The sequence below is a fragment of the Capricornis sumatraensis genome, chromosome 1 (assembly GCF_032405125.1).
Source record: "Capricornis sumatraensis isolate serow.1 chromosome 1, serow.2, whole genome shotgun sequence".
NCBI classification, from domain to species: domain Eukaryota; kingdom Metazoa; phylum Chordata; class Mammalia; order Artiodactyla; family Bovidae; genus Capricornis; species Capricornis sumatraensis.
Genome location: NC_091069.1, coordinates 35,802,467 through 35,827,398, shown reverse-complemented (window position 1 = coordinate 35,827,398; position 24,932 = coordinate 35,802,467). Strand labels below are relative to the sequence as shown.

Sequence of the window (24,932 nt, the reverse complement as noted above, 5' to 3'; positions counted from 1 at the left end):
CCTCCCCTGGGTAGAGTGAGACCTGGGCCGAAGGCTGCCTCTGCCGCCCCATCTCTGGGGACAGTACCACGGCCACTTCGAGCTCCCCAGTGTTGAGCAGACAGTAGCACCCGTCCCTTCCCAGCTGGGGCCTGGGACAGCTACAACCTGCCCTCATTATCCCCAGCCTGGCCCAGGAGAGGCGGGAGAGAGGCCCACCGGGGAGCAGGGGTCTTTCTCCCCAAGGGAAATGCTTGAGGTACCTGCACCATCTCCCAGCTCTGCCCCTACCCAGTGCCTCTCCCCTTTGCCTCACCTCCCCAGGCTGCCCCCAGTCAGGTCCCCACATACTAGATGCCCACGGAGGTGAGGGCCACCAGGGAGCGGGCGGGGGTCACGTGCTCCACCATGGCCCCCAGGGACCGGTTGGCCGCCCTTTGGATGAACCCGCTGGTGTTTGCCATCTTCTGGAGCAGGCAGCGGGTGATCTCCTCAGCCTCCTGGTCCATGTTCTTCTTCAAGGCCCTGAAGAGGTCTCCCAGGGTGCCGATGGCCAGGCGGGACACCTTGGAGCGGAGGTTGGTGACCTTGGAGAGAGATAGGCGGGGGACCTGTAGGACTGCTGGGCCCTGCCAAGGGCTCCAACACATAGGAAAGAGGAACCTTGCACCAGCCCTCCTGTGGCCCCCACCCTCACCCAGGCCTAGGCCTCGCCAAACTGGAAATGGAAACTCTGCAGTAGCTCTGGGCAAAACAGTCTCATTTTTTAAAAAACACCATTACTTTTATTATCATCATAATTATCAATCCTACTATTGTCATTACCATCTGGAATTTGTACAACACTTAGTCTTGTAAGCACTTCTACAATTAATGTTTAATTTGATCTTCACAAGGCCCCCCAATGGGGACAGTCTACTCCCAAGGACAGGGGGCATTGCCTCCGCTTGTGATAAGATACATCTTATTGCCCATCTGGGCCCGGTCTAGGCCAAGCCCTAGCCTCACAGGAGAAAGGATTTGGGAAATGTTACAACTGCCCACAAGTTGGAGATCTAGCCCAGAACACTCCATCCCTCCTCAGGTATTCTAAGTACAGAGGACAACACAGGGCTGTGACAGATCTCAATACCCAGAGATTAGAAATAAGGAAACTCCAGGCCTCAATTTTCCAATCTAAGAAATGGGTATCTAGCTGCCACCTCCGAGGCTGAGAGCAGAGAAATAAACAGGGATGCCCTGGGAGCCATGGGCCCCTCTGCAGCTGCTGTGTGACCAGCACTAGCAGTAGCACCAGGGAAGGGGGACTGGCTGGGGGTCAGGCAGAGTACACAGGACACGGGAGCCCTTACCTCCCCCGTCACGGCCAAGGACACATCATGTAGCCTCCCAGTGAGGACCTCCGAGTGACAGGCTGCCAGGCGCTGGATGCTCACCAGGCCCCTCTCCTTCATCTGCCTGAGAAGCAAGTCCAGGCCCTGTCATAGGTGGCTGGGGGAGGGCACTCTACACAGGGCACCCACACTGCCACCACCCCCACCACAGCGGGGAGGGATTGGATGGCATCAGCAGCAGTGTCCTGGTGTCGCAGCCAGGCTGAAAGGCCAACAGTCCAATACAGGCCATTTTACGGGGTCCATGACCCACCCCAACCCAGGATGGAGGCTCACCCCCACAACCCAGGCCTAGGCCACCCACAGAGCCTGCGCCTACAAGAGAAGGCTCTTGAACATGAGGACTGAAGGAGGCCTTCCACAAATGGGACTGCAAGTCATCACTTTGCTCACGACCAAGACTGGTGGCTCTAGTGGTAAAGAACCCGCCTGCCAATGCAGGAGACATAAGAGATCCGGGTTCAGTCCCTGGGTTGGGAAGGTCCCTTAGAGAAGGGTATGGCAATCCACTCCAGTATTCTTGCCTGGAGAATCCCATGCACAGAGAAGCTTGGCGAGCTACAGTCCATAGGGTCACACAGAGTCAGACACGACTGAAGCCACTTAGCACACAGCACACAAGACTGTGTGGGGGAGGAACACCGGAGCGGGATGAACTTGACTTAGAGAAAGGAAGGACGCTGACCTTCCTCAGGCCTCCATGGAAGCGTTGCAGAGTCAGATTGTACTTCCTAGGCCCGGCTCTGGGGCACCACAGAGCTGCACACAGGACTGTTGGCAGCCCGGGACAGACACTGGCCGTGGGACTCAGAGGCACACCCCCGCTCCTCCCCACCTCCCCCGCCCCCCACAGGACCAGGATCTGCAGTGGGGGTGAGGCATAGGGCAGGAGCTCCTATGCAGCCCCACCCCACCACATCACAGGGCACACGGGCTGTTTCCTCACCAGTCACTACTCTCCAGGCACTGCAGGGCATCCACCAGCCCCAGCTCAGGGTTTGAGAAAGGCCTCAACTCCCTGAAAGCTCGAAGATCCGTCTCTTCCTCCTCTTCTTCCCACTCAGGAGACCCCAAAGTGAGAACCGCAGGTAAGGATTGAGCTGTAACAAAAGGAGAGGAGCAGGGGGCTCACCCAGAAGACCTGAGGCCGCCACAGCACGGCACTGAAGCCACCTTACTGAGAAAGGGAAGACGGGCTGAGGGGTCTGCAGGCTGAATGGACTTGCGAGGGGTAGAAGCCAGGGCCTCAGTTGCACTCCCTGGGGAACCATGGAGACCACCTAACTCCAACCTCTTGTTGACCGTTTTTATCCCTACCATTGCTAACCTGATTATGATAAACACACTGGCCTGTGACAGGCTGCTTGATGTCATGTGACCAAACCCACCCAGCTGGTAATTCATTCCCAATCCTGCCCTGTCTGTGGCTGGAGGTGAGGCCAGCAATTCTATCAAGGAATGACTCCCTGGCTCTAACCTTGTCTCCACCCAGGAGCCTGTGTTACAACTTCTCCTCCTCCTCCTTCTCCCCAGTTCTCCATCCTCTGGTGAAGCCAGGGTCCCCCCGACAGTCCCTCAGCTCCTTCATTAACAGAGCCAGGACTGGAATCCAGATCTCTCACTTCCTGCCTAGTTCTCTGCAGAGGTTCATCTTTACGCAGCTTTCACAATGCCGTACCCAGGAGGTCCAAGGCAAGAGTGAGCTGAGGGTTAGTACTCTCCTGAAAGCCAAGACACAAAGACCTCATTCATTCCTGGATTCTCGTCTCAGCTTTGCCAATGGATTGAGAGTCATCAGCCACAGTCTAAGTCCCTATGGGCCACCATCACCTTGAGTGATCTTGGGTGACCTTGGGTGACTTTGAGTCTCTGGTCTCAGTCTGTTGTCTATAAAAGAAGTAGCTTAGATTAGGAAGATCAATGTTTCCCAAGTACCAACCATTCAGTTACCACTTCCATGGGTTTTGGGGTTTTTGTTTTGTTTTGTTTTTTTGGCCATATCTCTTAAGTACTTGTACCCTTATTTATTGGGCATTTTCCTTCAACTCACTTTTCAAACCCTGCTGCTGCTGCTGGAGAAGGAAATGGAAACCCCTAAATAAGTTTATTTAAGGGAAAGTTATATCACTACCATAATTGGTAAATGATTATTTGTCATAGTGTGTGATAAATATTTACAGTCAGAGTAAACAAATATTATAAACTCTTGCTACAAAGTGGCAGTCAGCTTCTGATGTTTCTAGCCAGGAAGAAGATCTCTTTGTTTAGAGAAGAAACTCGAAAGTCTTAGTAAGGCATTAAAAATTAGCACCAGATTAAGACTTTCTACTTGATGGTATCAAAAGAATAGAAAGAGAATGAAGTAGAAAGGTGAGCCGGTGTTATTTCTAGCACCCAAATGATGCTCTATTCTCCCATCAATGTCTTACAATATCCTATACTTAAAGAAACTCTGAACCAAGTTGGTTGTTTTCAAATGTTCTTTTGTAGCAAAATCTTTTCAAATGAAATCCCTCATAGAGCCCTAATATGCCAAAAGGGGAGGCAAAATAGACCCTCCCTTGGTAGAATGGGGACAGGGCCTCTCCTTGTCCCTTGGGACCTTCCTGAGTGTCCCACAGAACCTTCAGCTCCTTGCATCCCAGTCTGTAACCAGCCCTGTCCAGCTCTGACATTTTATGACTCAACAGGCAGGAACCCAAGATTTTCCCAGAACCCTTTTCTCCTCTTCCAGGTGTTTCCAGATATTTCCAGAGGCTGTCGTCAGCATCTGTGACCCTGGTGCTCTGGCAGGTCCTCTAAGACATGCCACACAGGTTGGGCACACCTGTCCAGCCACCCACAATTCCCTTCACAACAGGGCTGGCCCATAGACACACTACTGTTCCTCTCTCTGGCAACCCCAGGCTGCCCCTTGTTCTAACAAGGGCAACAAGCAGAAGCAGAGCAGCAGAGGTCACCCTTGCCACGCCCCTAAGCATCCAAGACAGCATACTGAGAGACGGATACGTGCCCCCCACCAGTTGGTCTGGGCCCCACCTGAAGCATGGCGGGCAAAGCTGGGTTCCTGCTTGCTGATGGGAATGCTGGGCAATGAGGCCCGGCTGGCCCGCTTCCTCAGAATGACACCAAGGTTGTTCCTGCGGGGGCTGCTCAGGCTGGTGGGCACAGACAGGGTCCCGCTGCCCCGGAGGGGAAGGAGGCCTGCGGAGGCAGAGAAAGTCCTTGGACAGAGCCGGTCCTGCCTGGCCCCAGAGCCCCCCTTTGGAAATGGGCCCATCGGTGAACTACGAGAGAGCAAATGTGACTCCCTGCACAGTCTCAGGATGGAGACCGTGTGGATGCGGAGTGTGGAAATGTTCTCTTTTTGGCCCAGATGTTGCTGAAAAAGTGTCCCCAGCCTGAAGGCACCTTCCCCAAATACCCAGTACCTTCCTTCATCAAGGTCCTCCGGGAGCCCAGGCTCTGGGAAGTGAGCTCTCTATCCCTCTCCGGCTCCTTTGCCCCGCGGAATAACTCGATCTCCTTCATCTGCTTCAGCCTCATCCTCTCCTGGGCAGACCTGGCGATGGTGACCTGAATCCGGCACAAGGTCAGAGCAAACTCCGTCACCCTGTGGACCTAACCGCTTTCTCTACCTTCTTCATGCAGTCAGTCATCCAGAACATGAGTGGCTCCTGGGTGCCGAGAGCTGTTCTGAAAATGGTCAAAAACTCAGAGGCCTTGCTCCCAAAGAACTATGTAGAGTGGTGAGACGGCAGCAAACAGACCAGCCTCTGATGCCAGGCAACCATGCACGGGAAGGAAAGTAAGGGACACGGGGTGATGGGGTTTGTTTCAGGTAGGGCGATCTCAAGGCGGTGGCATTGAAGCAGGGACAGAAACAAAGTAAGGAGCAGACCCCGAGTCTGGGGGCTGCTGGGTGTGGCTGTGAGCCTCAAGGAGGACGCTGGTTGGTGTGCCCAGAGTCAGAGGCGAGGCAGGACACAGGTCAGGAGTGGTGGGCGTGGGCAGGAGCCTCGGCACACTGGGCCTGGCGGTCCATGGTGGGGACTTGGGCTTCTCCTCTGAAGGACATAGCAAGTCCCTGGAGGTTCTGAACAGAAGAATGACATGATCTGATTCCCTCTTCCCCCCTGGCTTTTCTTTCTTTTGATGGGTAGGGGGATTCTCTAAGTATTATTCTTTATAACTTTTTATTTTGACAAAATTAAAGATTCACAAGAAGTTGCAAAAATAGAACCAAGAATTTCCACATGGCAGGACTTGGACTAGGATAGCCAGAAAAATGATAGAATGACCAGATTCTGGACAAGTTCAAAAGTAGAGCCCACGGCTTTGGCTGATACATGAGGTGTGGGATAAGAGAGAGACAGGAGGTGGGGTGGGCCTGCGATTTGGGGTCAGAGCAGCTGGAAGTCTGGAGCTGCCTTTTACTGCCATTCACAGAGAGAAGACACTGGGAAAAGGAAGTTCGGGGGTGGGATGGGTGAGAACTCAACAGTTAAAATCTTGGATAAGATACGTTGGAAATATAACTAGAGGCCTAAATGCAGATGTTGAGTATCAGTGCTATATAAATGCAGGCATATAATTTAACAGCTCCTGGAGTTCAGGGGAAGGTCTGGGCTGGAGAGGGAGATTTGGGAGCCCTCTGCATAGAGGTGGTACCTAATGCCATAGGTCAGGATTCAGGTTACAGTGGTCAGTGTAAATAGACAAGATGCTAGAGGTGTGAGTTCTGAGTGCCATCACATAGAGGTCAGGAAGACAAGGAGGAGCCAGCAAAGAAGGACCAGGAAGGATGTAACTGATGTAGTCAGAGAAGCAAGAAAGAAGCAGCCCTCATTTCCATTCCTTGGTGGGGAATTCAAGAAGGATGAGCCACAAAAGTGGGCAATGGGTCAAGCTGAAAGAGCACTGTGACTGCTGCACGTGGGAAGGTGGATCCACCAGTGCCTCAATGGGGTGATTTCAGTGGGGCTGCAGGGACTAAGCCTACTGGCCCACGCTCAGGAGAGGACTGGTAAAGAGACAAGGCAGAGTTTTTGCTTCGGTTTGGTTTCCTTAAGATGAGAGAGAGCTAAGATGCTCGTGGGGATGATCCAGTTTCAAGGAAATTATTGTTGATGCAGGAGAAAGACAAGTGCTAGAGTTGGGATGTCAGATGGATTGAGCTAGAACATTAGGAGAAGGAAGTGAGCAAATGGGCTGCTTGAGGTTGAGATGATGGCAGGGAAGATGTTATTTGCAGTGCCGAGGTCTACGGTGTGACCATGGGAATGAGTGGCTAAGGTGGGTAGAGGATGAGATCATTTCATGGCCCTGAATTATTCCTCCTTTGCCCCATGGTCTGTCTCCATTGCTGGAGAGGGAGGATGTGGTACCTGGACCTTATCAGCATCACTGGATCCCACAGCACCTGCACATAGCAGGCTTTCAAGATCCATTTATTGCACTCTTACATCTCTGTTTCAAAGGAAGACCATAACAGTGACTCTGCATGTATGTACACATGCATCCAGATAGTCACGATGGCGTGATCACTCACCTAGAGCCAGACATCCTGGAATATGAAGTCAAGTGGGCCTTAGGAAGCATCACTACAAACAAAGCTAGTGGAGGTAATGGAATTCCACTTGAGCTATTTCAAATCCTGAAAGACGATGCTGAGAAAGTGCTGCACTCAATATGCCAGCAAATTTGGAAAATTCAGCAGTGGCCACAGGACTGGAAAAGGTCAGTTCTCATTCCAGTCCCAAAGAAATGCAATGCAAAAGAATGCTCAAACTACTGCTCAATTGCACTCATCTCACACGCTAGTAAAGTAATGCTCAAAATTCTCCAAGCCAGGCTTCAGCAATACGTGAACTGTGAAATTCCAGATGTTCAAGCTGGTTTTAGAAAAGGCAGAGGAACCAGAGATCAAATTGCCAACATCCGCTGGATCATCGATAAAGCAAGAGAGTTCCAGAGAAACATCTATTTCTGCTTTATTGACTATGCCAAAGCCTTTGACTGTGTGGGTCACAATAAACTGTGGAAAATTCTGAAAGAGATGGGAATACCAGACCACCTGACCTGCCTCTTGAGAAATCTGTATGCAGGTCAGGAAGCACCAGTTAGAACTGGACATGGAACAACAGACTGGTCCCAAATAGGAAAAGGAGTACGTCAAGGCTGTATATTGTCACCCTGCTTATTTAACTTATATGTAGAGTATATCATGAGAAATGCTGGGCTGGAAGAAGCACAAGCTGGAATCAAGATTGCTGGGAGAAATATCAATAACCTCAGATATGCAGATGACACCACCCTTATGGCAGGAAGTGAAAAGAACTAAAGAGCCTCTTAATAAAAGTGAAAGAGGAGAGTGAAAAAGTTGGCTTCAAGCTCAATATTCAGAAAACTAAGATCATGGCATCTGGTCTCATCACTTCATGGCAAGTAGATGGGGAAACAGTGGCTGACTTTATTTTTCTGGGCTCCAAAATCACTGCAGATGGTGACTGCAGCCATGAAATTAAAAGACACTTATTCCTTGGAAGGAAAGTTATGACCAACCTAGACAGCATATTCAAAAGCAGAGACATTACTTTGTCAACAAAGGTCCATCTAGTCAAGGCTATGGTTTTTCCAGTAGTCATGTATGGATGTGAGAGTTGGACTATAAAGAAAGCTGAGTGCTGAAGAATTGATGCTTTTGAACTGTGGTGTTGGAGAAGACTCTTAGAGTCCCTTGGACTGCAAGGAGATCCAACCAGTCCATCCTAAAGGAGATCAGTCCTGGGTGTTCATTGAAAGGACTGATGTTGAAACTGAAACTCCAACACTTTGGCCACCTGATGTGAAGAACTGACTCATTGGACAGACGCTGATGCTGGGAAAGATTGAGGGCAGTAGGAGAAGGGGATGACAGAGGATGAAATGGTTGGATGGCATCACCGACTCGATGGACATGTGAAGTGAAATGAAGTGGCTCAGTTCTTTCTGACTCTTTGCGACTCCATGGACTATAGCCTACCAGGCTCCTCCCATGGAATTTTCCAGGCAAGAATGAATACTGGAGTGTGTTGCCATTTCCTTCTCCAGAGGATCTTCCCCAACCAGCGATCGAACCCAGGTCTCCCATATTGTAGGCAGACGCTTTACCATCTGAGCCACTAGGGAAGTCAATGGACGTGAGTTTGGATAAACTCTGGGAGTTGGTAATGGACAGGGAGGCCTGGCGTGCTGCGGCTCATGGGGGCGAAAAGAGTTGGACACAACTGAGCAACTGAACTGAACTGAACACATGCATGCTCTCTGTCCTGTCTGACTCTTTGTGACCCTATGGACTGTAGCCCACCAGGCTCCTCTGTCCATGAGACTCTCCAGGCAAGAGTACTGAAGTGGGTTGCCATTGCCTTCTTCAAGGGATCTTCCAGACCCAGGAATCAAACCAGGGTCTCCTGCAACTCCTGCCTTGGCAGATGGATTCTTTTACCACTGAGCCATGTGGGAAGCCCAATGACTCCCCAAGTTTCACTAAATTCATCCAGACTAGGATCTGTATGAATCATCTGGATCAAGGTCACCTTAGAAGTACAAGGTGTTTGTCAGCCTGTGAAACACAGCCTTTGGCTGATCTGCCTCTGAGTCAGCTGCCTCTAGGTTGCTATCTTGGGTGCTGGTTCAGATTACTTGGTTTGGTTCACCTAAGCCCTTCTGCCATCTCCCCCACATCCTGCTTCCTTCTGAACCATGTGTGACCTCCTTCTGTCCTCGCCTCCTCCCTCAGCCCCACCCCTCGGCTCCCTGCAATACTCTCCCCTTCACCTAGGCCCCCTCACCTCTATCCTTCTCCTCCTTTCTTTCCTCTGTTTTTTGCCATAGCCTTCACCCCAAACCCATCTACAGGTTCCACCCTTAAGGACTAGAGCAGCTGCCTCAGGGTTCCTCCTTGCTTTCCTCAAGCCGCTCCCACACTTGTGTATTTCAGAAGCACGTGTGCCTTCAGCCAGTGGTGTGCTCTGACCCCAGCTTCCTCTCCCCTCGCTTTCCAGGTACCTTGGTCCCACTCTCCTTCTGGTCCTCTTCTTTTAACAAGGGGTGAGCTTCTTGGGCATGGCTGAAGGAGAAGGATGTCAGCATCGGAGCAGACTGAGATAAAGGCAGGGCAGGCTTCTCAGGGGCAGCAGACCTGTCTCTGACAGGCGGGATCAGAGGTTTTGGCTCTGAGGAGTGGAGAACAAGAGTCAAACTGAGGACGCCCAGCACCTGAGGGCAGCAGCCGCTGGGATTAAGGCTCTGCAGCCCTGTGGTTGGTGGAACATGCAACTGTCTAAGCCCTCCACCCTCAGTGCCTCTCCCCTGTGCTGCCTTAAAAGGAAAGGCACAGGTTAAGTTCACTCCACACAGCAGCACTGGCAGGAACAGAACAGGCTGCCTGAGGACCAACACCCTCCCCCTTTCATGCATCCGTCCGTGCATCCATCTATCAACAATTACTGCACACTTTATTCTAAGACTAGGCTGGGGTGGGGTGGGGTGGGGTGGAGAGGAGCGTGGGCAGGAAATAGGGGCAGACCTGTTATCTAAGAGGTTTAAGATATTTCCTGAGAATGTAAGTCTGTCTTAACCCGGAGGCATGTACTTCAGAAAGAGGAAAAACAAAATGAGCCCACTGATCATGATACACTACCATGCTCCTATCTGAGACTATAACACCGCAGGAAAGAGCCAGGGAACTAATGCCAGCCCAATACCCTCGTTTTACAGATGGGAAAGTTGAGACCCAGTGACCTTCAGATGCTCTTATGATTAATAATATTCAAATTCATTTCCAAATGGCATCAAATCCATAGTATATCTTTGTCATTCCGTGTTTTCCCAATTGATAGACTTTAAGAGCATGTTTCTTGTTTTAGGGATGGTGTGGGGGTAGGTCCATTAGTTTTTCTTTAATGAAGGCAATGTTAACCAGGTTCTCCTGCTCACAAAGTTTGGAGTTCACTGGCCTTGAGAGAACTTGCAAATCAGGGCTCCTCTGGGAAGGGGGGCCACCACCTGGGGCTGCCTGAGGCTGGAAAGGGTGGATTGAGTCTGGGGATCAGGCAGGGCTCCTGGGGAGCCCCAGATCTCTGTCTGGCCCCTGCCTTCTACCAAAGATCCCTCCTGGGAGGAGACTTCAGAATCAAGAGGGAGGAGGGGCGAAGCCTCTGTCTGCCGGGAAGTAAAGCAGGGCCGAGGGCGTGGGTGTCCAGGGGCCAGCTCACCAGAGCAGGGACTGTGAGAAAGCCCTTAGCTTCAGACACTACCACGTGAACCCTAACTACAGGCCAGACGTGGTGCCCACATTGGGAGGGGCACAGCTGGAAGGTCAGAGAACTTCTTGAGGACTCTGCCAGTTTGTAGCCCCCTTTCGCCTATGCCTCCAAGAGACCAAGAGACACCCTGGAAAGCCTTGTCCAAGCAGCCTGGCCCCTGCCCCAAGGACCCGGTTCTCAAGCAACACCTGGTGGGGAAGACAGGGGAGTAGCTCTAAGCTGGCGTCCCCTGGCCCCAAACCCCCTTCCAGTGCTCTCAGGAAGCTCTCAAGGGACACTGGGTGCCCGTGTGTGTCACACTGGACTGCACCAGTGCACCCTGCCGCAGCCTGGCCAGAGAGGGGAGACTGGCCACAGCAGAGGTTTCCATGCCAGGCCTGCCTCTCAGGCCCAGCTGGGCATCCTAACCCTGGGGCCTTGAGGGCAGCAGCCTCCCCCTGACCAACTGACCCGCTGCTGAGCTGATTACAGGGTGACCTGCCTGGAAGCTGGGCAACAGTCCACCCGCTCCTGCCAGTCAGCACAGCAGCTGCCGCCAACCCCCCTAGGCCTGCGGCCCAGGGTACTCTGCCCATGTCCCCTCACTCGACCTTCAATCCTCCCCACAAATTAGGTCATAGGCTGGAGAGCCTCTCTGAGCCCCAACCACCTGCCTCACTGCCAGCGCAGCTGGCTCTCTTCCCCTGACGCTGAAACCACCCAGGATCGGCTGACCAAGGGATTCAGGGGATGCAGTTTAGTTTCTCACTCTGTCTGGAAAGAAATCCTCTATTTGCTTAGATCCATGCATCTCCTGCACTGGCAGGCAGGTTCTTTACCATTAGCACCACCTGGGAAGCCCAGGGACAGCCACAGGATGGGACAAAACCCCACCTTTGGAGCCACAAGGACCTGCGCGCTTTCTGTGCACTGAGCCTAAAAAGGCCCAGCTTGGTGACCCTCAGTGCACCCCTTCCTCTATCAGATGGGACAGCACCGTCTCTCTCAGCTGGGCGATCATGAAGCAACCTACGCTGGTGGAGGGTAGCACAGAGCAGGGGCCACCCTCCCTGCCACCAGGGCGACTTCTGTTTCCCCCTCCATGAAATGAGGACAATGAGTCTAAGAGTACCCAGATCTCCTCTAGCCTTAATTCTGATCCCATGATCCAACCCAGGAACCAGAGAGTCAAATAACAAACAGAAGGGTGCAAGGCGAGTACATACCCAGAGATCTAGGGGTCTTCTCCCGAGGCCCACGCTCCTGGACCAATCTTAAAAGAATGGGGGAGAAAAAAGCACCATGAGAGATGGGAAGCAAGAGTTCCTGCTGCGCTATCTAGCAAGCAAGAGCTAGCTCCCAGGCTAGCTCCAGGATGGGGTGACAGCTGAGAGGGGGATGAGACAGAGGAGGCTGTGGGTGCCCCTGTAAAGAGGCTCTTGGCCAGGTGTTCAAGGCAGCAGGAGATGCAGCTCCTTCTGGACCTGAGGGTGACTGGCAGGCTTGGTCCAGACAAAGCTCAGAGCCCTGTTTTCTGGCTGCATAGACCATTGATTCCCCAGGAAGCCAGCCTCCATGAGTAAACCACTTAGTCCAACAGGAAGCCCTGTCCCTGCTGTGTGCACAGGAGATGGGGGTGAATCTCCTCCCAGCTCAGGACAGACTGACTTCAAGTCCTCTCCCAACCCATGAGAGCTCGGGGACCCACTCCTTTTCCCCTCCAGGGTTTAGAGGGAATGACCCCCTTTGCTGCTAATGGGCAATCACCACTGCTTTGTAGGAGACATTCAGTTCAAACTGAGCACAGGAATGAAAGATGAGGCATTCCTGGCACTGGTTTTAATTGCAGTTTTTAAAATAAACAGTACTGTTTACTCATTCATGTATGCATGTTGTTGCTTCAGCCAGGTCCAGCTCTTTGCAGCCCCATGGACTGTAGCCTGCCAGGCTCCTCTGTCTATGGGATTCTCCAGGCAATAATACCCAAGTGGGTTACCATACCCTATTGAAGATGTACTGTGCTGTGTGTAGACACTGGGAATACAGCATCACTAAGACAGGTGGTGATGCATTCTTGGGCCTTACATTCCCAGAAAGACCAGATATGCATTATCTAACATGGACTTGTCTCTTCTCACTGGGAAATGCATAGACAGCAGAAGGCTCTTGGGGGCTGACAGGGTGACAAGCCACGAGAACTGGGACACGGCATCCTGTGCTCTGGCCTCAGAGTTTTCACTCAGCAGGGTGACCCAGGCTGGGATGGCCGGAGGACAGGCTGTAGGAGAGCCCACCTGAGTGCCTGCCCAGATACAGGGGCTCCTACTGAGGGGACAGTGGAGGTCAGGGGACCAGAAGGCTACAGGAAGGGCCAGAGCCTGGGACAACCAAGACTCAGAGTTGCTCCCCGGGACAGGCACAGCCTCCTAGGTCAGGACCCCCAGGGAGGGCTTGTGTGGCTTGGAGACCATAGGTAAACACCCCAGGGCACCCAGCTAGGGATCTAGGTCTTTGCCCATTGGAACCCACCACTAGGTCTTTGCCATTGGAACCCACCACTGCCCAGCTGTGCCAACAGGGCTGGGGGCAGAGGTGAGCAGGGAAGTCCCTTTGGTGGTTCTGGCTAGGCACAGAGTGGGCACGGGGCACTGGTAATCCTGGCGCTGCTTTCCTCCCTCAGACCCGACCGCCACCGACTCCTGGCCCACGGCCTCGCCCCTTTGACCTCAAGCTGGACGCTGTTTTCCCTTCCCCTCTGAGCAGACGATGTGGCCTCAGAGCACGTGGCTCAGCCTCCTTCAAGCTGTGGACCTTGGCAAACCTCTCTTTCCCTTCTCTAGAGACCCATTAGCAGAAAAGACAGAGGCCAAGGTCACCCACACCCAGAGAGTCTTCACTTTTCTCCGCAAAGCGTTCCAGCCCCTCTTCCCTCTTCTGAACCCCCACCATGACCTGAGGTGGTCCCACCAGGCCACACGAAAATGATGGAGCAGCAAAGCTCTACCTGCATCCACAGTCTTCTCCATGCACCTGGCCAGACATCTGAGCATCAACCAGTGTCCCCAGCAGCACAAGTTGAACCCACTCACAAGCTGCCACCTCACTGCCCCAAAGCCTGCCTCTCCTCCTAATTCCCTGTCCTGCTGAAGCCACCACCATCTGTCTGGCTGTTTATCCAGTAACTCTGGCATGGGCCTCAGCTCCCTACCTGGTTCATCCCACAGCCATCCAGTCACCAAGCCCCTCCCTCACTTCTTCACTTTCCGAGCCCCTCTGCACACTGAACACTGCAGACCAGGTGCCCACAGCCTCTGCCCATTCAGGTGCCCACTGCTTCTCCCCTGGGTCCCTGAGGCCAACAGTGTGCACAGCCCACGCCACACTGCCGTGGCCAGAGTGACCTTCCTAAATCAGGTCTGACATCACTTCCACACCAAAAAGCCTCCAGTGGCACCTCACTGCTTCAGGGTAAAGCTCATACTCCTCAGTTTAGCACACGGGCCCTTCAGCCCTGCGTACCTCACCCCCCGTCACACACAGATACGGTCCTGCTGGAAAATTAGCCCTGCCCTAAATGCCTCAGTCAATCGTCCTTCCCAACTCTCCCTCTGCTCCATCTCACAGACTCTGCCTCAGCCTTCAAAACCCAACTGGCCTCACCTCCTCTGAGAAGTCTTCCTGGCCTGATTGAAATAATTTTCCACAGCACTCCTCAGAATGAGAGGCAGCCTTCTACCTTAGCGTTTACCTCACTGGGGCTTTTAGTCAATGGTCTGCTAGTAAATTTCTCTTATGAGCTCCCAGAACACAGAGGATGTCTTGTTTGGCTTTGCTTTCATAGCACCTGACCCAGTGTCTGGCACAGAGTGGTTCTTAACAGTGACTCAATGGATGCACGGACACATGGACAGACAGACGGATGGAAGGATGGATGAAATGGTAATGGAGTCTCCCTCCCAGCCATTAGCTAGCCTCACGGAGTCAATGCAGAGAAATCCACGTCACAGTCTGACAGCAAATAGGCCGATACTTCAGAGAGTTATCTGCCTAATCCACGCGTGATTAATCCATGGCAGTTAACATGGGAGCTTGACACCATGGGAGCCACAGAAGTGTCCAGATATAGCCCCTGCCTTATAGTGCTGCAAGTTCAAGAATAGAAATAAAAGGTGGCAAATAAGTAGGTGGGAGGTGGCTGGACAGCACACAGGCTGGATGCCGTGTGGACAGAGCCCTTCCCCACATCCCGAGGAGGCCAGGGAAGACGTGACAGAGAGGGTGGACGTGGAGCTGGGGCTTGAAGAATGTAGGAACTGACCAGCAGGCCAAGGATAAGAGGCCCATTTGGGGCTGCAGGGAGGTGCCGTCCAGGGCTGGACACAGGGGTATTGGCGGGGGCGGGTTGCCACTCAGGCTCCCACAGAGCAGTGAGGTGCATGGAAGTGAGGGTGCGTGGAAGGGGTGTATTTGGGGAGGGGGGTGAATGAAAACAAAAGATCAGGATGAAGAGCTCAGGGCCACAAGGGGATGGGGTAGAAACTCCAGGGGGAGGTCAAAAGGGAGCCAGCAAGTACAAACTAAGAGCAAAGGCAGCGGCAAGCAGGGGTGGTAGCCTCCGTATTGTCTCTCGTTGTTTAAGAAAGCCCTCATGGGATGTGGCAATCTGTTAGGAACAGGAGGCAAGCATTGAAAATGATGCTGAAATTGGAAGATCAAAGAGCACTCCTGCACCCCCGTGGAAATTGGGAGGTTATGGGGGAGAGACAGCTAGGGGAAACACGAAGAGTTCCATCCGCGATGCTGTGGTGGGGGCATATTGTGGCGGTTGCCTCCAACGCTGGATCTGCATCAGCCTTGAGAGCCCTGGGAATGCTCAACAGGAGGAGGGAAGCCCAGGGGATGCAGAAGACTCCCATCCCACTTGACCCTGGAAGCCACCTGCACAGATAAGACTCCCAGGGGAGAACAAGGAGGTGGAAGTGAAGAGTTCTGGAATACATTTAAGAAACAAGGAAAGAGGGGGCACACAGGAGACTGCCTGGAAGTCAGGAAGGTGAGGAAGGCAAAGAATTCAAGGACATCAACAGCTCAAGAGCAGTGGGATGGGTGGAAGGGTCACTTATCGGGGGCCAGAGAGTCATGAAAGCCACCAAGAACTCTCAGAGGGAGGAAGAGGTGGGTGTCTGAGCAGAAAACGAGGAGGCGGTGTCGATGGTGAGGAGGCGGAGGCCGGTGGGGGAAGAGGTTGGTGGAAAAATCGAGCAGAGAGCTTAAATCCAGGAGCAGGTCCACAGATGGGCTCCCACACTCCACCAGGGTACAGTAAGATGTGGACATGTCTTGGGACAGAAGGGGAGGCGACGTGGGAGACAGAGGACCCTTGAGAGAAACAGGTACAGGAGACCCCAAAGAGAGCGCTCCCTCTCCTTCTCCCTGTCTCTTTCTCTCCCTCTCTCTCTATTCACTGATTCTCTATTCACTCTCCCTATTCACTGATTCCCAGTTTTTTAATTCCCTTTTTAGTCCAAAATTTTTGTAGACTACCCCCCATACATAGACACAATAATGCTTGCATTTTTAACGTCCATTCATTAAGAAAATGCACCATCACAAAGAGCTATCATGAATCCAATAGTGCTTTAAAAATATTCATACTCTATTCATCAGGGCAGCAACCACACCTATCAAGACACTGCTAAAAGAAGTCAAGATATTGCTAATTAAGCCTATACACCCTCCTGCTGGAGTCAAGGGCCAGCTCTGTGACTGCCCCAGGTCAGAGGCTCATGGTGGAGGACCCTGCCCTCCACGCATCTGGCCCCCAGAGCTCTGCCCTGGTGTGGAGACTCAGTCATAGGGAGTCCAAGCAGATCTTGGAGGGTAGAGGAGAGAGGACCGCAAGGTAGTTTTGATTTAGGGCTGCTTACCGTGTGGTGGGGGGCCTGAGGCCCGTGAGGATGTCCTGGCCAGGAGGCAAGAGGCTGGGAAGGGAGCCAGGTGTGCGGGAGGTCCCAGCGGGTACCTTGGCCTTGGGGATGGGCGGGATCACAGTGCCTCCCAGGGACTCGTGCATCTTCTCATCATTGCAGTGCAGGTACTGTTGGGAAATCTGCACCTGGGAGCGGCGGTCGGGGAGGGGTCTGGTCCATGAAACAGTTCACTTGGATGCTCGCTTCCCAGGTGCCTCGCGCAGAGTGGTCCCTTCTATCCACAGCACTGGTAAGTATCCTGTTTCTCTAATAACACAACCCTGGGACCTCTGAGCTCATTGTTTCTTTACCATTTAAACAAAAAGGGGGTCCTCTCATTCCTACTGCAACCCCTTTAGCCATTATTATTAGTTGTTTTTCTGTTCTCATCTCAGAAAACCCTACAACATCAGAGCTGAAAGGGATCCTCAAAAACGTCAGGTCCAATTCCCTTATCTTAGTGCAAACTGAGGCCCAGAGAGGGAAGTGACTTGCCCAAGGTCACACAGTCAATGAGGGCAGAGTAGAAACCAGAACCTAAATCTCCTGAGTCTTAACCCAGTATTCTTTCCCCTCTGCCATAGTCCCTTGCCAAAATGAGGAGGGTCAGAACCATAGGAAATTCTGGAACATTTAGATCAGAGAAGGCTTGAGAACCATCATGTGTAAGATGGATAGTCACACAGCATCTCCTTAGGAGGAGCCAGCTCAGTACCTCTGGGGCAACTACCGGAGAAGATACCTTCAGAGATGCTCAGGGCCCACGAACAGGGATTGGTAAAGGACCTAGAGAAAAACAGAAGCACAGGGAGGCAAGACTCAGAGCAGTCCAACTGCCTTACCTCCTGGGCACCGGCTCTCAGCTCCTGGGGACCCTGACTGCTTGTGGGCGGGTCCAGTCCCTTCTCCTTGGCTCCGCTGGCTTCTGGGGTGGTAGGGATGCTCTGGATGGGGGGCATCGGCCTGGATAGCCTCAGCAGCCTCTGAGAGGTGGCCCGGGGGATGACAGTCCTCAGGGGAATTCCTTTGGGGCCTCCACCAGGATCCAAAGAGGCTGTATGGGATGGGGATGGGGAGTAAGTGAGTCCCCAGAGTGTGGGGAGTGGAGTTAATTCAGTTGCTGGCAACAGGGCCTTATGTCCTAGGGAGGCTGTGATGGTGAGAGGAGGGGACAGATGTTCCCCCAGCCCCAAGCCCAGCCCTAGACTGTGCTGAGTGTCCTTCCCCACTCCTGTAAAATTTGGTAGAAAGTGTCAGTCAAAGTCACCTATTTAAAATTCAGAATAAATTAATTAAATAATTAAAATTCAGAAGCAGGTTGGGTAGAAAGGGGAACAAAATCAGTACTGAATTAGGAGAGAAGGCAGCGGGCTCTAGTCCTATATCCACTTGAAAGCCACTGGGTGGCTTTAGCATAGTTGGCAGAAGTGGGAGGAAAGAGGTGGTCAGATCTGTGTTTGAAAAGAATTCCTCTGCAGTGAAGACTAGAAGGAGGCGAGGGTGGGAATGGGGAGTCTGGTTGGGAGCCGCTGCAGAGGCCCCAGTGGGAGATGGCATTCCAGGGAGGAGGCAGGGGCTGTAGAGAGGGTGCCCCTGACCACCTCTGACCCCAGCTGCCAGTTGCACACCTGCTGACCCTCACAGTCCAGGCGGCCTGGGGTCCCTGACCTTAGGGGTGGGGTCTGGGCAGGGCCCAGGGCTCACCACGGGAAGATGCTGCCAAGCCCTCCGAGAGTCTCCTTTTCTTGAGCTTGTCCTTGATCTGGGTGGTGTCCCGGGCCACACTGTTGGCATCTGACTCCAGCGAGGGGAGCGGCACCAGCGGGTGGGGACCCAGAGACAGGGCCACGAGGCTCCTGGGGTGGCCATTCCTGGCCTGCCAGCCCTTCAGGGGGGCATCCAGCTTGAGGCTGCCAGGGTCCCCACGTCCACTCAAGAGCTGTGACGGTTTCTCCAGGAGGGCGCTGGGCGCTAGCTGGAGGGAGGCTGAGACAAGTACTGCTATGCTAGAGGAGCCCACTCCCCCAACTTCCCTGGGTGCTAACACCACCCAGGCCCCAGGACCTCAGCTCTGCCTCCCTGGGGCTCACAGGGCCTTCCTGCAGTTCCTAGGAGAGCCCCAATTATTCCCTGTTCTGGCGGGAGCCCTCCGTACACCTCCATCCTTTGAGGCAGAGAATTGAAAAGTAAGGTGAAGAGAAGTTGCTCAGTCATGCTCGACTCTTTGTGACCCCATGGACTATAGCCTACAAGGCTCCTCTGTCCATGGAATTTTCCAGGCAAGAGTACTAGAGTGGGTTGCCATTTCCTTCTCCAGGGGATCTTCTCGACCCAGGGATCAAACCCAGGTCTCCCACATTGCAGGCAGACACTTTACCATCTGAGCTACCAGGGAAGCCCAAGGACCCACCTAAAACCAAAGGACATGTCTAGCAGGGACCAGGGTAAAATTAACGCCTGCCCATGGCTTGAAGACACAGTCGGGCGTCTAAACACACCCATCTCCTTCCTCCAGGATGAGGTCCAAGCTCTGCTCTGTGGTCACTGACCCTGTCTGCGTGGCTGCCAGGTGGAATGGCCCATCTCTGCCCCAAGGCCCCAGAGAGGCTGCTGGGACACTCGAAGGCCATTTCATGTGAAGGAGTCACCAGGCCCGTCCCCCCGTCTCACCTTCTCCAAATGTCTTCAGGCTGGAGTCACTGGTTCCACCTGGGAGTGCAAGGGGCCCAGCACTGCTCTGGGGAATGCTGCCACAGTACACGGCCACGGGAGCCGGAACTTTGGCTGGGGACAGAAAGGCAGGGAGAGCAATGTCTTAGAGTCCACTAAGGCCGGGATAGGGGACAGACAGCCCCGGGAACTCTGTGGCCCATCCCCCAAATCAGAGCCTTGCCCTCAGGTGGGGGCTTGCCACCCCGACCCCAGCCGGCCAGGGCACCGTGCTCCCCACCACAGCCCCCCTTCCCAGCCCACTCCACGTGACTTCTCCCAGCTTTGCTCCAAACCCTCCCCACACTGCAGCTTCTCAGCCTCCTTCATGGGCTCCCCGGTCCTCGGCCCTGAGCACAGTGGCTTGCTCCCAGAACTGCTCAGGCGTTCCCAGTTCTCCACATTCCTCCCAAGGGGTCTCCAGGCCCCTTCAGAGGCCCCTGCCAGGAGCAGCAGCTCCACCTCACAAGCACCCGTTCGCTCCAGGCAGGACCTCTGACTCCCTCACCCTCCAGGGGAAACGGGCTCACACAGCCGGCTCCAGGGGCAGCGCCAGGCCTGGAATGCTGTTTCCTGATACAGAGTTGGCCTCACTGTCTCCTGCCCTGTCAGCTGAGGAAAACGGGGCCACTCAGCCCTCCCATGGACCCACTCCTGCATCCGTGGCCCGTCTTCATGTTCCCACTACAGAACACTACCCTCAGTCAGCCCATCAGCTCAGAGAGTGGAGGCAAAGCCCTGGTTGAGGAATCTGGAGCCAGATAGGGAGCCCCCCACAGAAGGCTGAGCAGGGAGAGCCCACAGAGAGCCTCGCCCGGATGGAAAGGCTTGGCGGCCTGACCACATCTCCCAAGCAGAGCCCACGGGAGTATCCAAGGAAGATCCCCACCCCGACAACCTTCCTTGGGGCCCCTTACCTGGGGGCACATCGTCACGGGTGCCCATGTCCTGGGTGGAGGAGGCACCTGGGGGGTTGTCCAGAGGCAGCAGCTAGTTTCTGGGCTGTGAGCACAATCCTCAAGCATCCAGAGGACCCCAACCTATAACATCCAGGGATGTATGATGGAGAGAGGCAGAGAGGATCCGTACAAATCACAAACCCTTTGTAAACCACTTTGTGGGAAGCCCACCAGGAGCGAAAACATTCTTTCTTCTTCTTTTTTTTTAAGAGCTTTAAAATTTTTATTTATTTTTGACTATGCTGCGTCTTTGTTGTTGTGCAGGGTTTTCTCTAGTTGCGGCAAGCAGAGACTCTTCTCTAGTTGTGGTGCATGGACTTCTGATTCCTTGGCTTCTTTTGTCTCAGCACAGGCTCTAGGCACTCGGGCTTCGGTAGTTATGTCACGTGGACTTTATAGTTGCAGCTACCGGACGCTAGAGCACAGACTCAATAGTTGTGGCCCAGGGATTTAGTTGTTCCCAGACATGCGGGATCTTCCCAGATCAGGGACTGAAACTGTGTCTCCTGCATTGACAGGTGATTCCCTTACCACTGAGCCACCAGAGAAGCCCTAAAGCATTCTTATAGTAAAGAAATCTGCCACTGGCTTCCCAGGTGGTGCTAGTGGTAAAGAACTCACCTGCCAGTGCAACAGATGTAAAGAGAAACAGGTTTGATCCCTGGGTCAGGAAGATCCCCTGGAGGAGGGCATGGCAACCCAGTCCAGTATTCTTGCTTGGAGAATCCCATGGACAGAGGAGCCTTGTGGGCTATGGTCCATAGGGTTGCAAAGAGTTGGGCGTGATTGAAGCGACTTAGCACTTGGCAAGGACTGAAGGGCACTTTTAACATTCGGACTCTCTTGGACACTTTAAAGTTTCCAAGTCCCCAGGTTGCATAACTGTTCAGTTCAGTTCAGTCGCTCAGTCATGTCCGACTCTTTGCAACCCCATGGACTGCAGCATACCAAGCTTCCCTGTCCATCACCAACTCCCGGAGCTTGCTCAAACTCAGGTCTATCAAGTCAGTGATGTCATCCAACCATCTCATCCTTTGTCATCCCCTTCTCCTCCTGCCTTCAATCTTTCCCAGCATCAGGGTCTTTTCCAATGGGTCAGTTCTTCTCATCAGGTAGCCAGAGCATTGGAGTTTCAGCCTTAGCATCAGTTCTTCCAGTGAATATTCAGGACTGATTTTCTTTAGGATTGACTGGTTTGATCTACTTGCAGTCCAAGGGACTCTCAAGACTGCATGACTATAGACAGTCCATTGTGTAGACAGTCCATGTAGACAGTCTGCATGACTGTAGACAGTCCATTATGAAGAGTGCCAGTGAAACGCATGAACCCAGCTTTGCTGGTGGCTTCGGCGTTGACACGGTCACCTCAGGGTCTTGGGGAAGGTGGAGCTTATCAAGGAGGAGTCTGACACTTCCTTTCCCCACCAGTTTCTACTTTCCTCATTACTCTGGCAGCTGCCCTGGAACCTCGTGCTGAGCCACGCTTAGCAACACCTCTGATCACTCAAGGATGCAGCAGGGGCTCTGCAGAGACTAACTCCCCTGTTCTCTCAGGCACACCGGTCTTCTGCACAAAGCTCCCAGCCCTCATTCTCACTTTGTTGACCGAGCCAACCTCAGACACTCCCAGCCATTTCATTGTCCTGAGCTGACCGCTCGACCCCTCCAAGCCTCTTTCCAGCCTCCCTTAACCCTCCGGGGTCAGTCTTCCATTCCTGCCCTTGACCCGACTTCTTTCTTTTCCCATGTAATAAAGGTCTCACCGCAGACTCTACAAGTTACTCAGTTTTATAAATTCTCTGCTGATATCATAGTGACCCGTTTCCACCCTGACAGGTAGGGAGGTGAATGACCAGAGATGATCAATGAGAAAATCAGGACAAAGGCCACAACCTTCCAAACACCCCAGTTCCTGCCCCAGAGTCGGTCCCTTGAGATACCATCGGGGACAGGGCAGGAGGCAATGCCAGACTCTTTTTGCTGAGCAACAAATCCTAACCCAGGAACTGAAAACACCTGCCTTCTGTCTGGAAGCCGGCCCACCACGTCCCCACCCAGACCCCAGCAGGCAGAGCAGCTCCTAGCAACCCCTGGTCGAAGAGAGGTCCCGGCCCAGCCTCTGAGTTCGTGCTGATTGCAGCCTCCAGCCACTCGGTTTTCTGAGAATTTTCCTCACAATCAGAGGAGAAGGCAACTGCCTGTCACAGTAGTGACAAGCAGCCTGGAATAGCTGAGAGACGTGTCCCTTCTCCAGAGCAACGTGGAGGAAGATTTTATTCCACGGGTCCCAACACCCCACCTCTCGCCTCTCTGAGCAAGAGACTCAAGAATGTGCCAAGATGGCTGCTTCCAGCAAAACCAAAAGGAATGTTCCTGGGAGGACAGACTGAATCAAAGTAAACAAGCTGGAGTCCAGGCTTTGGACGCCACAGACTCCTGCTACCTGAGTCTAACCAGGGTGCAGACTTTCTGTGTGAATCACATGTGGAAACGTGGTGATGAGCTATAGCCCTTGTTCTCAGTTTCTGCTGCAGATCAAAATCTCCTGGGAACAATTAGAACGACAGATTTCAAGGCGGCACCCAGCCCTCCACAGAAGCAGACTCTTCCAGGGAATGGCCACTGGGCTTTGTCTGGTCTTTTTCTTCCCTTAACTCCTGAGTGATTCTGATGTTCACACAGGCTGTAGTTCAGACTCCCTGTATAAGAAGACCCCAGCCCTGACTCTGACCTTAGGCTATCAAAGTGGATATGCTGTCTCAGTCTCCCCATAGTAATCATGTCTATGAAGCTAAAGAGAAGATTTAGAGCTTCCTGAGGATCCAGACATGTAAGGTTCAACGGCACCTTCTGAGCAAGACTGCCTCCATCCCTCTCCCCACTACCTCCCCGGCAGACCAGGATGGCCCATGTCCCTCCACGCCCCGAGGGACACCAACAGTGTGGAAGGGAACGCGGAGTACACTCCATGGCTTGCCCGGGCAACTCAGCAGAGTCCCTTTCAGGCCTCCCCTCTCCTACATTCACACCCTTGACCCCTCAGGCCCTCAGGGTCTACTTACTGGCCTCCGCAGTGCCTGCCAGTGGGAGGTGTCTACACCTGTGTACGGACAACCATGTCTTCTGTCAGGACAGTGGGTGGCGCCTCCCCAAGGCCTGGTGGAAACTTAAAGATCTATGCCCAAACTATAAAAACCACAGTCAGATATTCCACTGCAGATGACACCAAAGCTTTGGGGTTTGGCATGGACAGTACTTAGTGCTGACCTCTGAGGCACAATCCACTGAACCCCCGTTTGACCCATCACTGTCCTGGGCATCAAGGAGTGACTGTCCCCTGATGGGAAAACCAGTCTCTGACCTAAAGGGCTACAGTGAAGGGGTTCTGGGGACCAGGGTTCGCTCCTCACCCCTTGATGCTCTGAATCCCCCAAGGTGGCTGGCTCCTCCACCCTCAGTCTCAGAGTCCCCACTCAGGAAATGCAGTGACCTGAGGTAACTGACCGGTGTCCACTCCTTCCACTAAAACTATAGCTAAAGAGGTTCCATGGTGACCAGTGTCACAGGAACGAAGAAAAGTGACTGAAGGGGACTCAGGTTTCAAGTAGAAAGGGAACAAACAGGTATTGTCCCGGGAAAGAATGTCTTCAGCCCCAAGGACAAAGTCCCCAGCGTCCTGTGCCTCGCACAACCCACAGGGTCCACCTTGCTCCAGAGGGAGCTGGGCAGAGCCTGGTCCTCAAATGAACAGTCCTCAGGCAGGAAGGCAAGGCTCTGAGGAGGGAGGAAGGGTCAGCACAGGGGGACTGGGATGGGGTTGGCCCCCAAGCCTGGGACGTGGGTTCCAGAAAGTCAGAGAGCTCACCTGCTCAGATGTGTTTGATGGGAATGATGGTGCCATGTCAGGGAGAGAAGAGAGAGGAGAAGGGAAAGATGACTGAATCACCAAACCTAGAGTTTGAACCCAAAGTATGTCCCCGCTGAAATACCCACTGGAGAGGGGCCTTGGGGGTAAGCAGCCCTCCCACCCACCCCCACCCCAGGCTGCCCTGAACACCCACTTGGGATTCCTGGAACTCTGCTTTGAGGTTGACACAGGGAGGCTGGGACCTTGCCCTGGCCCTCTTGAATGAATCTGGGCAAGTTATTTAATTCCTCTGAGCTTTGATTTCTTCATCTGAAAAAGTGTTCTAACAAAGGATTTTGTTAGGATTCAGTGAAGTCATGTATAAATATAATTTAGTACCATTGCCGATAGGTAATCACTAATGTCGAGTATTAGCTCTTTCTCTCCCTCCCCTACCCTACATGTAAACACACACGCACAAACGTGCAAATGCGTGCTATCTTTAAAGTTACCAGGACCAGCCCTCCATTACTCCAAGACAGACCCAGGTGAAACAGGCACCCCTCACAAGGAAGAGACGACACGTCTACCGTGTAAGAGGCTCAAACTAGATGAGTCTCCAGCTATTTTCACGGTGATTCTATACTGCCCAGGCAATGCTTGTTGCAACACCTGGAGAATCCAATCCTTCCTGGTCCCGGGTAGGGATGGGCACATGGGGAGAGCCTCAGTGCTATCTGACTAGGCACAGAGACCCTCCGTGGAGAAGCTGCATCCTCACTGGGCTG

General features: G+C 53.2%; 1 protein-coding gene across 3 annotated transcripts in view; it reads right to left on the bottom strand.

Moving 5' to 3' along the window:
* Positions 1-20,283, bottom strand: part of TOGARAM2 (TOG array regulator of axonemal microtubules 2) — a 45,050-nt gene extending 24,767 nt beyond the window's left edge. The window contains exons 1-13 of one of the 3 annotated variants that reach the window (XM_068984759.1): positions 20,256-20,283; positions 19,300-19,413; positions 18,334-18,615; positions 17,472-17,683; positions 16,588-16,775; positions 11,887-11,933; positions 9,423-9,589; positions 6,761-6,766; positions 4,805-4,949; positions 4,413-4,577; positions 2,320-2,473; positions 1,332-1,437; positions 331-566 (exon numbers count right to left, since the gene is read on the bottom strand). In XM_068984759.1, the coding sequence (XP_068840860.1) occupies positions 331-566; positions 1,332-1,437; positions 2,320-2,473; positions 4,413-4,577; positions 4,805-4,949; positions 6,761-6,766; positions 9,423-9,589; positions 11,887-11,933; positions 16,588-16,775; positions 17,472-17,683; positions 18,334-18,615; positions 19,300-19,413; positions 20,256-20,283 (1,850 nt within the window). The remainder of the gene's footprint in view (positions 1-330; positions 567-1,331; positions 1,438-2,319; positions 2,474-4,412; positions 4,578-4,804; positions 4,950-6,760; positions 6,767-9,422; positions 9,590-11,886; positions 11,934-16,587; positions 16,776-17,471; positions 17,684-18,333; positions 18,616-19,299; positions 19,414-20,255) is intronic. The other 2 variants (XM_068984768.1, XM_068984776.1) reach the window with 2 other exon arrangements.
* Between the last annotated feature and the right edge of the window lie 4,649 nt (positions 20,284-24,932).